This window comes from Mesocricetus auratus, unplaced genomic scaffold, assembly GCF_017639785.1.
Source record: "Mesocricetus auratus isolate SY011 unplaced genomic scaffold, BCM_Maur_2.0 Super-Scaffold_100020, whole genome shotgun sequence".
Classification (NCBI taxonomy): Eukaryota; Metazoa; Chordata; class Mammalia; order Rodentia; family Cricetidae; genus Mesocricetus; species Mesocricetus auratus.
The window spans coordinates 21,785,950-21,803,857 of record NW_024429201.1 but is presented as its reverse complement, the minus strand read 5'-3'; the positions used below and the strand labels follow the sequence as shown (position 1 = coordinate 21,803,857).

At 40.9% G+C, this 17,908-nt stretch overlaps 1 protein-coding gene and 1 long non-coding RNA gene across 3 annotated transcripts in view; one reads left to right on the top strand and one right to left on the bottom strand.

Annotated features, from left to right (window-relative positions):
* Window positions 1-2,185, bottom strand: LOC121133114. The gene is made up of 2 exons (XR_005869849.1): window positions 1,917-2,185; window positions 1-184 (listed from the first exon to the last, which is right to left on the bottom strand). It is a non-coding gene; the product is annotated as an uncharacterized LOC121133114 (long non-coding RNA).
* Window positions 2,186-2,539: 354 nt separating this feature from the next.
* The window catches only part of Fam169a (family with sequence similarity 169 member A), a 48,009-nt gene continuing 32,640 nt past the window's right edge, over window positions 2,540-17,908 (top strand). The window contains exons 1-2 of one of the 2 annotated variants that reach the window (XM_040728905.1): window positions 2,540-2,675; window positions 16,942-17,076. In XM_040728905.1, coding sequence (XP_040584839.1) covers window positions 16,945-17,076 — 132 coding nt within the window. In that variant the 5' untranslated portion in view covers window positions 2,540-2,675; window positions 16,942-16,944. Of the gene's footprint in view, window positions 2,676-2,942; window positions 2,961-16,941; window positions 17,077-17,908 lie in introns of those variants that run through there. The other variant, XM_040728906.1, reaches the window with a different exon arrangement.

Genomic DNA, 17,908 nt, shown 5'->3' with positions numbered 1-17,908 from the left:
TTTTCTTCAAAAATTATTTTAATTAAAATTTTTTGAGTGTTTTGCCTACATATATGTATATGTACTACTTGCATGCTTGATGGTCCTTAGAGGTCAGTGTAATAGGTCCTCAGACCTTAGTACAACTGACTCCATGATGGAAATGATGTTCAGGCCATAGAACTCAGCACACAGACAGCACCGCCTGCCAAAACAAAAACAAAGACCTAATCCATCAAAGTCCATACTTCTGGGAAGGTCTCTAGATGTACTAACCTTGCTTTTTGGCTTCTGTGGTTCCGATTCTGGCTAACTGTTCTTGTTAACTGAAGTGTGTCAATTCAGGATATTGTTTTTATGCTTAAAAGCTCACCCGGAGAAAGACTTAGGGCTATACTGGGATCCCAAACACCTAGTGTAGTTGCCAGCCAGCTAACAAAGACTTTCTATTGGCTTAGAACCATGTCTGAATACTTTTCTCTGGTGGATACCCCACAACAGTCAGAAGAGGGTGTTGGATCCCTGGAACTATCTGTGAGCTACCATGTGGGTGTTGGGAATTAAACCCATGTTCTCTGCAAGAGCAGTAAGTGCTCGTAACTGCTGAGCAGTCTCTCTATCCCCCAGGGAATTTTACAAGTTTTCTAACCAAAGGTTTCATTTCCTCTACGTTCCAAAATGAGAGATTTGTTCAAACAGAGGATACAGGGCATGTGACAAAATTCAACCAAATGAAGGTAGTATAGAATTTTGCTTAAGGGAGTGTGTTGTTGAACCAAAGGCCAGGATCTTTAGCTGTGTAACCATGAACAAGTTGACCAGCTTTTCTGTATTCCTCAGTTTCCTCTTATTGTGAACAGGACAGGGAGACACATTAGTATGCACCGGAAAGATGATTATGATAATTAATTTCCAGAAAGAACAGCAGAGTGTAGGGCCCTCAGCAGCAGCCAGAAACAGGGACCATCATTTTACCCATTAGGGATTCTTCTCCAGTGACCCTGATGGACTTTCAGCAACCATCAAAGCCCATTGCATGGAGAGCTCTCCTACATGAAGACAGCTTCACTCATCCAGACACGTGGAAGAAAGCCCTCTAGGTTTCAGCAGATAGAATGCTTGCCACATGAAAGAGGGCAGGGTTTATCAGCGTGTAGGTGGTCAGTGGACCCTTTCCTGGGGCTAGACAAGTAGTTCTTCACATTTCTATCTCAGTGGCCAGGTAAGTGATCCAGACACAGGTTCCTACAGATTGATAAAGTAATTCTAAAGGTGGTTGCACTTAGGCATCTGAAACATAAGCAAATGCCCTGGCTGGGACCCAGAGAGTTTGTTTACTTCAACACCTAGAGGAAGGGGTGCCAGAGCCCGAAAAACAAATAGCTTTCCCAAAGCGACAACTGGGATTACCCTGGGGACTCCCACTTGCAAGCATGTTATATCACTTCATTCATTCATGAGTAGCTGTGGCTGGAATCCAACTCTTCAAAAATTCTTGCTGGTTATTAATTCATTGTTAAATTCCACTAAAAATGGGAAATGCATATAATTCAAGATTTCTCATAATAATTTATTACACATAAACACAACAGATGTGAGGTTGATTCTTACGTGCAACTGGAGGTAGAAAAAGCCCGTTTGTAAAAATAAGCAAGAGTTGAATAGATCTATATGAAAAAGCATTCTTTGAAGTATCAAGTAGTAATCCTTAAATGTTAGTGTCGAGATTAATAAATACGTCCCAGGAATAGGAGCAATTTCCATTTTTTTTCTGAATGAGCTGGACCACAACGCCATTACAACCGGATGATTTTATTTCTTAGAATTTAGGTAAAAAAAGCAAGTCTTAAAAATCAAATACTATTTCTGTGCATCCTTATTAAATATATTTCTACTACAGCATGTATTACTTTAAAGAATTTTCATCCCTAAAATACCTGGGGACTTGTTTTTCCTCGAGTAGGATGTAGTCAGCAAGAGGGCCTGGGTGGCAAGGGATGGGGAGGGAAAGGGGAGGAGAGGATGGCGCAGGCTCTCTGGGGTCAGGTTAGCTTGTCATAGCAAAGGTCAACGCTGGGCCGTGATGGTTCCTTCTCTCGCGACATAAAGTCGGGGCTGTGGGATTTCTGCACCATCTCCCTTCTCCCTAGCGCGCCCGCTCTGGGTAGCAGGGGGGTCAGGAGGTGGCGAGGGGTTGCGGGGGGGGGGGGGGAGGCCGGCGTCCTCAGGTCGGCCGACCATCTCCTTCCCCACCGGGAGGCCGCGGGAAGCCGCGCCCACCCGGGCGAAATTTCCAGAGGCCGGCGCCGGGCCCGAGGCCCGCAGGGAGGGCGGCGCACGCGGGATGCCGCGCAGGTCGACCTTAAAGGAGCCGGCGAGCTCAGCGCGCGGCCCCCGCGGCTTAGTCGCTGCTATTCCCGGCTAAGCCAAGGTCACTCTTTAATACCGCCCGCGCGAGCCGGGCGCACACCTGCGGGCGGCCGCGGGCCTGAGGCGGGGCGGCTCCCGAGGCCGGCCGCGGGGCCGGCGGGCGGGGGGATTCGCGGTGGGCGCGCCGCGGCGCCAGTGCGTCACGCCGGCGGAGGGACGGTGGGCTGCGGCCGACCGGCGACGAGCCGCGCGTCCCGGGCTCGGCGGCGGGGACCGGCGGCTCATTCATTCGCGCTCCGCCTTCGGGCCCCCGCGGCGCGGCTGAGGTGAGTGCGCGCGGCGTGGCGCGGCGGACGAGGCCGAGCCGCAGGGGCCCGTGGGGGGAGGAGGAGGGCCTCGGGTGGCGGCGACCCCAGGTGCGCAGGCCTCCATTTTGTGTGAGGGAATGCCGCGCTCGCCCTCCCGGGGTCGTAGCTGCCGCTCCCTTTCAGGTCCCCACCTGGAACCCCGGGCCGGCTCGGGATAGCGGGACCCGGGCGGGGTGGGGGTCGGGGTGCGAGCACCGGGTCGCCGCGCAGGTGGCTCCCGCACGGCCGGCTGCTCTGAACTAGGTACTGTATGGAGGGAGTCTCGCGTCACTCTAGAGTTCGGGTCATTGCGGTTCTGTTCCAGGGTTCCCTGCCGTCCATCATGCAGATCTTGGAGAGGCCTGTGTCACTGGAGATGCTAGGCTGGAGCCTGAGTCCCGGGTGGTGTGTGGCTCTGGGGTCTGGATCACGTTTTACTACGATGATTGTGCTTGGGAAAGAATGATGAAACTCATTGCTCCCTCTTGGGAATTTACGCGGGTATCTTATCAAAAGTAGAGCCTAAGGTAAACCACCTGATGCAGGTCCCCCTTCCCCGCTTCAGGCCGTCATTTTCAAATCGTAGGTTAAAACGCTGTGAGGGTTTTGTAGGGGATCGGGAGGGGAGAGACAGGCAGCTAAAAGATCACCCAAAGGAAGAATTTTAATGTAATTCAAAATTATTTCTTGTTTTCCAAGATCCTCGAGCATATAGTAATTGTTGTTTAAATTTGTTAATGGGCTTCTCGAATGAGTTAGACCCTTGCCTTTGGTATTTTGCCATTGCATCAGAATAGGGATTAACATCTGGATCGCTGGTTGTTGCATAATACATACATGTGAGCCCTGGAGGGGATTCTTCTGATAGATCTGGGTTTGGTGTGCTTTAATTTTTCTTTTAAAGCACATCATAGGGTGTATAGGTAATCTGTTGAAACCGTATCTGGTTCTATGAAGTATTTACAAGAAGATTTTAATGGAACTAATATGGAATTAATTAGACTCACACATCTGTTTATTTTTAAGAATAGAGGATGGGGAGAAAGGAACCTGAGAGGAGCTCATTCGTTATAAAACTTAAGTGCAAATGATGTCCGTCATGCATAGACATGGAGTGGCTGTCATAGTGGATTCCTCTTTAAATTTATGAAGAGGAGCAGTTGGTGAACCTAGACATAACCTATGTGAGTCACCAATGATCATACATCAAACTTGTACCTGTGTAGGTTTTACTTCCAAAAGATTTGTGTCTAGTTATCTTGATATCTGAAGTCGAGTTCAAATAGCTTAAGTGGTTCCCATCCTTTAAGAGACTGAATCCAGTGAATTATTTGAATTCGATCTGGAGAAAAATACTTTCTGAATACTTTAGAAAGTACAAACTTTCTTTTACCCCTGTTAGTAAATTAAACTGGTATCATATTAAGGACCATCCCCAGCAGAAAATCATGCTTCCTGTTACTGATGCTTGTTTTACAGGCAGAATTACTGAGGGGAAAGGCCCCTAAGATACTTAAGTCTCTGTCTCCGGTTAGGAAATTTGAGTAAGCAAAGACGGTAAGTCAGGGAACTACAGGTGACTCGTTTGGACCTATTAAAGGGAGACGAAGTTGTCTCTACTAGCACCTTAAGCTTGAAACCCAACAGCTGCTTTTACTTGTATCTGCGCAGGGCGAGTAGGTCCTTCCCTCCCTTGAGACAAATGTGTTTACTTGAGGAGTTTGGAAGTGATCTGGGTGTGTGGTTCATCTTGAAGGTTGCTTAAGATTTTCATTGATGACCAGGCATTGATGGCTTATGCCTTTAATCCCAGCAGTCTGGAGGCAGAGGCAGGTGGATCTCTGTGAGTTCGAGGCCAGCCTGGTCTACAGAGCAAGCTCTGGGACAGCCTCCAAAGCAATACAGACAAACCCTGTCTCGAGAAAACAACAACAACAACAAAAATTTCTCAGTGGCTGAGAAATCAAATGGAATCAAAATGGAATGCTTCTCCGTAAGCTTTCAAGCCTGTGTGTATTGTCAAACCAACTGCATAAAAATGCAGTGTTGACTTTAAAATATGACTTACAATACGCAGAAAGTACGTAGTCTGGAAAGTGTCTGTCAAGGATGGTGTCCTAAAGATTGTTGGTTAGACAGGAGGTTCAATGGATGGGCATGTTCCTTCCCATTTCTAAGACTTAGGAGTGTGTGTGTGTGTGTGTGTGCGCGCGCGCGCGCGCGCGTGCATGCACATGTGATGGTCTGGTTGTTTTGTTGTGGGATGATGATCTCTTCAGACACCATTGGGCTCTACTTCTTTTGCTTCCTTAGCCCTGAAGTTTAACTTCTAAATTGGGGGGCGTGCCTCATTTGTAGCGAGGTAGTTGGCAGCTCTTTCAAAGACAACATTACTGGGTGAAATTCATGAAGGGAAAGATGTGATGATTTGAAGATAGTCTGGGAAAGGTTGAGAATTTGCTAAAATATCAAAAAACAATTGTTGGAGTATTAGTGCACGACTAACTATTCCTTGGTCTAGAAAGATTGTTTAGATTAAAATGCTATTTTATTTAGTTTTAGACTACACCAAAGATAGCTTTCATTTATTAAGCAGCCATTAGTTGTCTCTTTCATGTGGTAGGTTACAAAGAAGCTGGCCATTTCATCCGGGAGTCTGTAGTTTAATGAAGCGTTTTGAATTAAGCCTTAAAAGTTCCTTAAAATACAAATGTACAATTCTTTTGAAAATTTGAATTAGGAACAAATCAATTTAATGAATGTTTTTGCAGAGTGCCAAGTTGCATGCTCTGCTTTATTTGTAACATTGGAAGTGTAAAAATAGTGTAATATGGAAAATTCACCATGGTACTTAAAACCAGACATTTGCTTAGGGACGGAAACGTAAATGTACTCGATATGATTCAGAAGTTTAGTCTTACAGATGGGACAGGCATTGTGTCCTGTAAGTGAACTAAGCATGTGATGTGGGGTGTGCAAAAGAGGGAACATTGCTTTTTGTATGAATGAGGCCAGAGGTATCTTACAAAGTAATGGTTGAACTTGAGGTTTTTTCCAAAAGTTTTTTTTGAGATATAGGGCATGGTGAGACATGTTCCTAGCATGTGGAAGGACCCTGAAGATGGATTGTGCAGAGGCCAGCGTTCAATTGCTGGGAAAAAAAAATGAGAATTGGAAAAAGTATTGTTCCTGGATATTCAAGAAGGAGAAATGTTTTACATGGCATGTTGGGTCTGGCCCGTGCCATGGTCAAAAGGAGTAAGAATGAAAATAATTGATTTTGGGAGTTTACAATGTTTTTGGTAGCTGGAAAGTCAAAATATTTAGTAGATTGATAAGGATAGAGCCCAATTTAGGAATTAATCAGAATGGAGGGAAAGCCAGTGAGCTTGACTTTTTGTTGTATATAAATATATCATATGTATAATTATTAGATAAAGTAATGACCTGTACTAAAAGGGAGTTCTAGAGGCCAAATCTCTCTCTCTCTCTCTCTCTCTCTCTCTCTCTCTCTCTCTCTCTCTCTCTCTCTCTCTCTCTCTCTCTCTCAGTATGATTTCACAGTGAAGGCAAAGAGGCAGAAGTTTGAACTTGGACTCAAAGTAGCCTCAGGAAGTTCCTGAAAGCTGTGGGATTCACCAGTCCCCTTTCCACAAGTATATACAACCAGAAAAGACTGCTGTTTCTCTCACACAAGCCAAGCTGCAGAGAAAATTCCTGCCTGCCTTCAAGGAGCAACCCTGAATAAGCAGGGACCAGCCAAGCAGCCTGAAAGTAGCCCAGACCAGCCAACTGACTAGAAAAAACAGACCAGCAGAGCTCATGTAGTGTGCTCTAGGTCCCCAGCTTTGTGAGCTGTCACTGTGCTGGGGTGGGCTTTGGTGATACAGCTGTGTTTGAGTCATTTATGCTTCTGTAACTACACACACACACACACACACGAGAGAGAGAGAGAGAGAGAGAGAGAGAGAGAGAGAGAGAGAGAGAGAGAGAGAGAGAACACCCAGCCTAGCCTCAGACTTCACTATGTAACTAGGATATGTAATTAGGATGCCTTTGAACATCTGACTCTCTTGGGTGTACTTTGCAAGTGCTGAGATTACAGATGTGTCATGAGATCCACTTATACAGTGCTGAAGATTGTGCCTAGAACTTTCTTTGTGCTAGTCATATATCCTACCAACTGAGCTACAAGCTTCCGACTTAGGTTCTGTTCATTTCTTTCTTTTGGTTTCTCTGTGTAGTCTCGGCTCTCCTGGAACTCAACTTTGTGGACCAGGCAAAAAGATCCACCTGCCTTTGCCTCCCGAGTGTTCCCTTTTCTTAATTGTGAAGTAATCATTTAAAAACTCTGAATACAGTGTAAGAAGCATCAAAAATCTAAGGAAATTACACTGCAAGGTTTAAAAACTTAACTTCTTAGGAATGATTGAGCAGTATGGTTATTGTCTATACTACTTGTATTGCATTCATGTACATTGTGGTCTATGCTGGCCCTTTGTTTTGACCTGGGGACCTGACCAGCAGGTTAAAAGCTTCTGTAGACTGACTGCCTAGGTTAAGAGTCTGACTCTAGTACTTCAGCTGTGAGAGCTTGATTGGCTTGCTTATCATTCAGGTCTAACACTTATTTGATAAATGTGTATAAAATGTCTGCTTCTTATCATTTTGAAAAACAAATGAGATAATATGTAAAGGATGTTTACACAGTGCCTGGTACATGGTAAATAGCAATGCATTCTTAGCTTAAAAATAATTACAAATGAAAATTTGATGATACCACCCTGTTGTAAATCCACATTTTTCTTCCTAGCTTCTATTTCCAAGTGAGCTCTAGTGTTTTGAAGGAAAGTAAGCAAGTGTAGACAAGTTACCAATTAGAAAGGACATCAGAAATCATTTGATCTGTTCTTAGTTTTTAATGTTTGTGAAGAAATGGGTTCTGCTTTTCTAGAGTTTTGAGCTTAGTAGGCTAGACAAATGAGAAAAAGGGAATCTCATTGCAGTATGTTACGTATTACAAGACTGCATCTGTAGATTCAAACTTTCTCAGGTCAACAGTTTGAAAAACCTAATTGTCCCTGCACTGATCATGCTCAGACCCTTTCTTATTACTCTTTAAACAATGTAGCTTAACAACCATCTATGTAGCATTTACGTTTTCAGTATTAAAAGTAAGCCGGAGATGATTTAAAGTCTGCAGGAAGCTGTGCATAGATAATCTTCAAATGCTATGGTATTTCATACAAGAGAGTTGAATAGCTGGATTTTAGACTGGGAATTAGTCCTGGAACCAATCTACCATAGATCCTGAAAGATAACTATTTATGCACAAGATACTGATAAAATCCCTTCAACTTGTTTCTCTTCAGTTCTTCCAGTGAATCCACCTTGCGTATAGCTGCTGGATAAACTGTCTTTAAACATAGCCATGACTGTCTTCCCTGCTCAGAGTTGCTTAAGAGCTTTCTGCTAATGTGTCAAATAAGATTTAGGATTCTGTGATATAGTATTTATGGTGGTTTGAATAGGAATGACCCCCATAGGCTCATTTATTTAAATGCTTGGTTATTAGGGAGTGGTGCTCTTTGAGAGGGATTAGTAGGTGTGGTCTTGTTGGAGGAGGTGTGTTGCTGAGGATGGGCTTTGGTTATCAAAAGCCCAAGCCAGGCCCAGTGGCTCTCTCTTCCTGCTGCCTGCAGAGCTCTAAGCTACCATGTCCTCGTGTGTGCTGCTGTGCTCCTGCCATGAAGATACTGGGCCAAACCTCTGGAACTACAAGCAAGCCTCAGTTAAATGCTCTCTTTTGTATAAGAGTGCTGTGGTCATGTGTCTCTTTGACTGCAATAGATACTAAGGCAGTATTCTTAGTGTGCTGTTGTCTGATCTGTTTATTTTCCTGCATTTCCACTCTCAGTTGCCTTTATGTATTGTAACTGGCTTGGTAAATCCAATTGCTTTCCTTTTTCTCTGCTTTCTGGATCAGTCTGCAACTCTCTCCTCCTTGAGGCTTTCATTTAAAGACTGTATTTTCAGAGATCATTTCTACAGTTCATTACAAATTTTCATGTAGTCATTCATTTGTTCAGGTATGTTTTGAAGTTATTCAGGAGCCATGTTAGTGAGAAATAGGGAATAATTTTTTTCTTGCTTAGGTAAGTAAGTTCAAGAGGGCAGCAAGAGCAAGGTGTATATAGGCCTCTGACTCTAAAATGAAGAGTGCAGAGGCCTGGGCAGGAAAGGGAAATGCCCAGGCTGTGGTTCAGAGACCGCTGTGTTGGGGTAGCTTTGTGTCACTGTGACAGAGTGGGATGATAGCTTAAAGGGAGCTTCATGCCTTAGAGGTCTCATTCTGTGTGTGCTTCACCTGTAGCTGTTGGGTCTGTCGTACATTTGTTTTGGGAGAGCAAAGCTCCTTACCTGTGGCAGTCGGGGCAGAGACAAGGGAGCTGAGGTCCCACTATGTCCTTCCAGGGCGTGTGTGCTTCTGGTGACTTAACTTCCTCCTAGGCACTGCCTCTTAAAGGTTGCACCCATTCCCAAGAGGGCCACCGGTTGGTTCCCAAGCCTGTAATAAACACCTGGGCCTTTGGAGAACACTTCCCCAACCATAGCCATTTAGACAGATATTAGAGAGTAGATTATGGCATGGTGGTAATTGTTGTATTTCATAAATAGGCCAAAGTTAAGCACTACATTTTATTTTTGTTTCTCTTGTGAACTAGATATAGTTTCTTTATGTTTAAAACAATCTTTGTGGTTACAAACGAGACAAATGTCTATAGTGTTTTATGTTAAAGATAGTGGCAACACTAAGTGTATTATTGTTTGTACTCCTGGTGTGTTTGTTTGTTTTCTGAGACAGGGTTTCTCTGTTGCTTTGGAGGCTATCCTGGAACTAGCTCTTGTAGACTAGGTTGGTCTCAAACTCACAGAGATCCACCTGCCTCTGTCTCCCGAGTGCTGGGACTAAAGACGTGCACCACCACCGCCTGGCTTTGTACTCCTGTTTTACAGAGCTAGTCTTGAGAGTGGGTGTGCTGATCCCCCAGCAACTTTAATAAATCCCAGAAAAGTCAGATATGCTTATGTGGTATAGAAACCAAGCAAAAAACAGTTTAATATTGAAATGGACACTGCTTTATGACATTCATTCAAGTACTTTCTCTGGGCTTTTGAGGTTGTTTGGTAATTGTCATGGAACACTGGAGTTGCTGATATCCTAGAGTAAATATGGTACTTAACATAGTTCAGCATGTATATGAGTGAAAGCTGCAGATGCTGTTTATGGCTTTCTGTAGTTAAGATCATTTGTAATTGTTAGACTTTGCAATGTGTCAGACATGTACAAGGATTTACCAGCCACTCCTGGGGATGGTCTTTTTGTTTGTTTTTGTTTTTGAGACAGGGTTTTTCTAGGTAGACTTGGCTGTCCTGGAATTCACTTTGTAGACCAGGCTGCCTCCTGAGTGCTGGGATTAAAGGCATATATCACCATTGCCCTGGAGAGGGCTAGCGTTTGTTTTCTAACCATTTCAGCACCTTTCAAACATCTTTGAATCTCATTTCAGTTACATGAATCCTGCTTTGCTTCTACCACAGATCCCCTAAATTCACATTCTGCCTTCTGTAGAGGCACGATGTAGACACAGCCTGTTACCACATGCATCCAGGAGAGGCTGGGCTACAGAGACTGAGCCCATAGAGGAAGGAGGCTCTTCCTTAAGGTCCTTCTTCATCAGGGTTCAATGCTGTTTACAGTGTGTATTCTTTTCAGAGTTTTGTATATACATTTATGCTGATACTATTCATGATTTTTAAAATATATGTGAAGATAGACTTTGTAAAAAGCTATTTAGTAGTTTTGGTTTTATATTTTTCCCATTTAAAAATTCTGTTCATGTCTTTTGCCAATGTTTATGAATTTTAGCTTTAACAATACTTTTTTAAGTTGGAGTGTGTTGCCCAGGTCTCAGTCTCCTGAGATCAAGGGGTCCTGGGACTTCAGCCTCCTAGTAGCTGAGATGGCCCAGTACAGATGCAAGCCTTTTCATACACACTCTGCAGCTAGCCACACTTTATTTCTGCTCCAGTAGAGGGCCTTTCCCTCTACATGTTCATATCATCAGTATTTGTCCAAGGTCAAACTAAATTGTGTCAGCTTGGGTCTAGGGCATATGACATTAGCCAGTGTAAACCCAATACACACAAAATGTCAATACATGATTCCTTAGTGCTAAGTATCTTCCGAAGAAAGAATTAAACCTTTAGTTAGAATATTTTTTAAAATATTTTTGAAAAGAGTATATTTAAAACTATCCTGATGGATGTTCTTAAGGTCCCTAACACCTATGCTTTTAGAGATGGTGCAACATTGTCATTGAAAGAACAGATATTGACTGACTGAAGGCAGATTACCTCTGTTGCTTACTGGTTGTATGCCCTTGAAGAAGAAATTGTTTGTAGTTAGTTTCTTTATCTGTCAACTGAATACAAGGTATCTACTTTAGGGTTTGCAGTACTACTATTAGAGACAGCAGTATAAATCTTATTTGTGGACGATATTTGTTTAAGATCCTATCCACCCACTTACAAACTTAGTGGCATTCATTAACTAAATGCAAGCAAATCTTTTACAGGGAGTAAAAAGGGCTTGCTGAGTACTGCCAAGAGCCACTTAGATTTGGGTGGTAGTAGTAATAGCTTTTTTAGTTATTTCACTATTGGCACACTCAACTTCTCAGCTCTCAGAGTAGAGGTGGGTGTTTGGATATATCTAGGACATCTAGGACTTAGGGCTCTGGAGGGCATGGGGCCTAGAATAAAAAGAGGTAACGCAAAGAGATCAGTTGAGATGATGTAGTACAGGGCTTGTGTTGGTTAGGGAATGGAATCGCAGATAAAAGAGAAAAGAATCATAAAAAGAGAAAGGAATCATAAGCTTGTGTGAAGTTGAGAGCATTGCTGATTGGTGTCTTGAAGAAGACACTATTGTGAGTCAGGACAGGGTCATGACTTAAGATTGGTTGAGGTAATTGTTTTTTCAGAATTTTTTCACCTCAAAAATATTTGTACTTTGATTTGGGATCTACACCTCAGAAGCCTCCAAACAGTAGCAGAAACCTGTGGAAATCTTGCAATAATTATAGAATGAATACAGAAATATGTTCCCTTCTGTTTTTAAGGTACAGTTGACTAGCAGTAATTAGCAGCAGTAAGTAGAGGGAAAACGACAGTGACAGGCTCTTTGTTCCTATTCTGCTTTTTCATATTGTCTTAACATTCATTCTTTCACATAGTTTTATAAATCTAGGGAAAAGGGCAGAATTATGGGACGTAGAGACAGAGTGTCTGGGCTGATGGGCATCTTGGAGCTCTTCTGCAAGAGGTCTGTTTGTATTTCTGTACAGCCAGGATTCCCGAGCCCACCATTTGTTTAATTCATAATTAATTTGGACAATTTTTACACTTCACTGTCCATTGTATGTCAGTTTTTTGATGAGCTAGTTGGCTTATGGCTGCACTAAGCTTTCTCGGTCATGTAGAATCTGTTTAGGCCTTTTGGTTTATCTCATGGGCAGAGCCTAAAGTACTTGACAGAATTTGACCTGACAGCTTTACAGTTATGTAACATTGAACAGAAGCTTAAAAACAAGAGAGAGAATCAAGGGATTTATCCTCCCTCTCTCCCAAACCTCACATCATCCCTTGCTTTTGTAAACCGGGGTGGAACTGCTATAATGCTAATAGTTTATGTAGTTTTAAGTCAGTCATTAAGATTTTTTCTAATTATAAGAATTTCGGGAAAAAAAAGAATTTAGATGTTTAGAAGGTCTTTAGGATTAACCTGTCCAGTTGTATTGCCTTACTAATGAAATTGTAGAAGCCTGAAGACGGTAAGTAACTTGTGTATGACCATAAAGTTAGTAGCAGAGCTGACCCAGAGTCATGGGAGTTTTAGTTCTAGCATTCTTTCGAATGCAGGATGTATGTAGAATATTAAGTCATGAAATAGTTACAACAGTTTAACAAAAAGAAAATTTATGCAACTATATGAAAAAATACTGATGTGTGATTTTTGCATGTTAAATAAAAGTAAGTATAAAGGAAAGTGTATTTTGTTGCCTGGGTTATTATTTTTCCTGCTTTACTAGTGGTGTGATGACTGGTCACGTTTCTTAAATTGTGAATCTCTTCAGTAATACAGTGGCTTGAATCTGTACCTTAGAGATTTAGGAGATGTTTTTAAATGATGCCAACATTCAGATTTTGGCCTCTATAAATCTGTTAAATGTAAGACTATCTTTAAAGCCTGAATATAATGCTTCTCAGTGTGTCCCCTACTTTCAAACTTAATGAAGTTTAGCATTGAGAGTGGCGGGTGTGGGGCAGACTTGGAAACACAGGTGTGTTGTTGAAGGTAGGAGGTATGTGTGTGATTAGCCTTAGGAGTTATTTTTCATGTTAAACCAATGGTGGGTTTAGTTGTTATTAGGTCTTTGGGGGTAATTATTTTTCATATTAAAGCCTGTGATGGATTTAGTTCTAAAACTGTTCATAAATTGTAGTTTTTAAGTGTTTTTTTCCTAGTGTTTTTGTACTTGTGAGTCTGAGAACATCTGATTTGCAAATTCAAGAAACAGGACTGTTTTCTACTTAAATTGTATATACAAGTAAAGAAATAATATTTGGCAATAAAAACAAGTCCAAACCTGATTCTGAAAAGGTCTAAGAATGAAGGAGAATGCACTGTTGTCATACTGTAGGCCTCTTGTATTTGCCTTTGGCCTATGGGAGAGTAGTAGTGAACAGCCCATAACTAGGGCATTTCATTGTTTTCTCTTCCTCCCTCCCTCCCCTTCCCTTTCCTTGCCTCTGCTGTAGTGTTCCTCTTGCCCAGCCTGCCCAGGGCTTCTCAGAACTTGCTTTCAGTCTGGAAATTAGGTATTTCCCTAGGTGTTTTTTTGTTTGTTTTGGTTTTTTTTCATTTTGAATTTATGACAAAAAAAGAAGATTGTCTAAACTGACAATTAAGCTGTGTTACCTTTGAGCTAATAATTTTAAATACTTACTTTTCTTTCTTTCCTTAAAATGGATATTTTAGACATTTATATTTACTAACTGTAGGATTGAATTTAAGTGTTCTGCTAATAGATTTTTGGCTTTTAAAAAATCAATTTGATTAAAAATACAGATATATAAAGTTATATTTTCAATTTAATGTACAAAGTGGTAAAGTCCTTAACCAGATTACAGGCAGTGCTAAAACATGTCTCCTTATCACATCTTCAGAATTCAGAAAAAAAGTATTCAACTATGTGTCCCTGTTACTTATCGGATGTCTCCCTTAGCTCTGCACATATAAAGGTCATTTTAGGAGGAGCGTGCTCCACTCAGCTGATGCCCTTCCTTCTGGTGGTCCACGCCTCGATTTTCCTCCCTTTGCCCTCTCCTTTTTTGTTTTTTGGTGGTAACCGGACTAGAAAGTTCTGTTGATTTTTTTTTTAATTTTTAATCCTTTTATACTTTTATAAAAATTGAATTTCAGGGGCTGACAGACTAGCTCAGCAGGTAAAGGTACTTGCTGTCAACCTGACAGCATGAAGGGTGGGACAACCGACTCATGAGGTTTTTCTCTGACCTTCACAGCAAGCCAGGGACACATGCTAAATGTCCCCTCCAGCAAACAAAACAAAGCTAGTCCATAAGTTGTAGTTGAAGAGATCGATAATAAGTTTTACAATTAGGCTTTCCAGTTTTTATTTTAGGTAAATAAAAATGGTTAGCGCCGAGGTGGCTCAATGGTGAAGGAGTTTGGTACTATGCTGAATGCCTGAGCTCAGTTCCCAGTACCCACATGGTGGAAGGAAGAATTGACTACCTGCACGGTGTCCTCCTCTACTCACAAGCTATGGCATTGCAAACTAAAAATTGTATGAATTGGGAACTCTTAGAGCAGGAGAGTAAACCCTAGCTTTGTTCTTACTTTAAGAAGTGGTAGCTCAGTAGTTGTCACAGGTCCTCATTTTACTTAATTTCTAAAAAAAAAAAAAAGATACGTGTGTATGTCTGCATGCTGCCTGTCTGGTGCTATAAAGGCCAGAAGGTGTTGGATCCCCTGGAACTGGGAGTTACAGAGGGTTGTGAGCCTCAGTTTCAGTGAGATTAGTTAGCATACCTGTGTATACCTAACAGAGGAGGGTATGTGTCTAACCAAAAATTCCATAGGCCTCTCAGTGGGTTTATTCAGCATTGCTAAATACTAAAAATAGCCCTGCTGTCCTTCAGTATAGAGTGGGCAAATAAATGATATTTGGTAGAATACCACATAGCCAAATCAAAACCCAAAACATTTTAACTGGCAAATCCAGCAACATTTCTGTTTCCCACAGAAGCCATGTTGAATAGAGTTAGTAAAGAATATCCTAGAAGATTTCAGTTCTAAGTTAAAAAGTCAGCAAAAGGAATGTTTTACTTAATCCTAACACTGTGAAACAAATCACATTTAGCAAATCCTTCCCCATAGGTGGAAGTATGTTACATACTCAGTTTTCAAGGCTCTTACATGGATTTTTGTATCTTGTTCTGTCATCCACTTATGTGACTGTGTCATCACAGTTATGGAAGTATTGTTTTTATTTCTGACTTTTAAGGGGTTTCCTAGCTATTTTCCTTGTTTTCTCTTTCATATTAACTTTAATCAACTTAAGTAGTGTCAAGGGGAAAAAAGACAAAGATATTTTCATTAGTATTGCATTATATTAGGCTATTTTGGGGAGAACCTTTATCATATTGTTAAGTTTAAGCTTATTTTTACAATTGTAAGATTGTCTTTTCTAGTTTTAATTTCAAAATGATTTTTTATAGTTGTTGTGTTTGGGTGTATTTTATTTTTCTTTCTTTTCTTTGTGCCTGGAATTTATTATGTAGATCAGGCTTGTCTATAACTGCAGAAATCTGCCTGCTTCTGCCTCCTAAGTGCTCAGATTAAAGATGTGCCCAGCATGCTTGGCCCTAAAGTAAACACCTTAAAGAAACAAAATGAATAGCAAATTTTTCGTATGTTTTTCATTTTCTTCTACAGACGTTTACATCTGAGGTATATCTTACACACTACAACATTCACCCATTATAAGTGTATATAATGTAGTGTTTTTTTGTTTTTCTCTCTATGTGTGCATGTATGGTGATTTTTTAAAACGTTATTTATTTTATTTTTTGGTTTTTCAAAATGGTTTCTCTTTGTAACAGCTCTGGCTATCCTGGAACTTGCTCTGTAGACCAGGCTGGCCTTGAACTCATAGAGATTCACCGGTCTCTGCCTTCTGAGTGTTGGGATTAAAAGTGTGTCCTGTATAGTAGTTGTTCAAAAAACAGATATGTAGGGTTGTTTATTAGCTGGACTAAATTTATATTTTTATTTCTTGGGTTTGGCTTTTACAATGAACTTAATTTAAAAATATGTACCAAACTATGGACCTAGCATTTAGTTGTGAAACATTTGTCTCATTCCAGAAAATTTCCATGTAGTGAAAACAATTAGATTTACTTATTTCATGTGTGTAGGTGTTTTAACCTGCATGTATATATGTGTACTACATGTGTACCTGGTGTCAGTGGAGGTCAGAAGAGAGTATTGGCTCCCTGGTACTGGAGTATGGATGGTTGTGCACTACCATATCAGTGCTGGAAAACTGAACCCAGGTCCTCTGCAAGAGCCACAAGTATTTTTAACTGATGAACCATCTCTCCAGTCCCAACCCCATGTCACTTTATAGTGACTTACATTGAGGGGTATGTAAAAGGCATATTTATACATATATTTTATGTATATGAACATATATGCATGTCTTTATATCAGCATTTGCAGGCGTACGCATGAATTCCTGTTTCATTGCTTAGTTTTTTTTTTTTTTTTTTTTTTTTGTTATTTTGAGAGATCTTACACAATAACCTGGGCTGACCTGGAACTCTGTGTAGTTCAAGGTATGCTCAAACTGACCAGTTTTTTCTCCTTAGTCTCCAGAGTGCTTGATTACAGGTATTAGCCACTATTTCTGGCTTTATTACTGTTTTAATATAAATGAATAATACTAGAAAGTTTTTGACATATGTGCCTAACATGGGTCTCAAACTATCTATCTTGATGTTGTGAAATAAAAGTATAGAAGTCTTCTTACAATAACATAGGGCGTATTTTTTTTTTATGGCATTCATTGTAAATGTGTTGTCCCATGTTTGTTAGAGGATGGCCTTCCCTGTGGATTTACTGGAAAACTGCACACATGAGGAATTGGAAAATTCTGCCGAGGATTACCTCTCCAACTTAAGGTGTGGAGACCCTGAAAATCCAGACTGTTTTTCTATTCTCAATATTACGGTAAGGCATTCTTCGTGTTTTTGGTTTTTTTTTTTAACCAACGTTTAGTCAAGGTTACATATGAAATCACTATCTTTTAAAAATATATCAATGTAAAAAAAATTCAATTTTGAAGTATTTACCAGAAGTCTACCAGTAAGATGTGTTAATATTGATTATTAACAAATTGAATGGCAGATTAAAAAAAAAACCCTTTTTTGCTGTGGTGTGTGTGTGTGTTTGCATATGCATACGGAGACCAGAGGAGGAAATTGGATGCCTTCTTCTGTTGCTTTATACTTTATTCCCTTGAGACAGGGTCTTTGACCAAACCTGAAGCTTACCATTTCAGTTAGGCTTGCTAGACAGTGAGCTTTCATGCTTCTTCTGGGGTACAGATGAGAGTATGGCTGTGCTTGGCTGTAGTGTGGGTGCTGGGGTTTTGAGCTCCGGCTCTCATGCTCAGGTTGCAAGTGCTTTCCCCACTGAGCCGGCTCTCAGCTTCTCTTTGAAGACAAACAGGTAGGTCATTCATTACTTGGGTTGTCTTTTGCCTTTAATTTTTTTGGGTAAGAAGCTTACCAGTTCTGTTAGGACAAGACACCATGTCAAAGTAGTGTCACTTAAATTTCCTTTAAATTTGGAATTTTGAATTTAGAAATTCCTTTTAATTAAGAAAATGAAAAAGGCTAAAAAATTACACTTTTTTGCATCATGAGTCTTTTCTTTCTTTCTTTGAAAAATTTGTGATTTTTGGAAAATCAAAATTTTGATCAGCAAAGCTGTGTTACTTTGAGACATGGGGTCATTTAAATTCTGTATGAACTGAAGTGGCCAGATTTCTTAATATTTC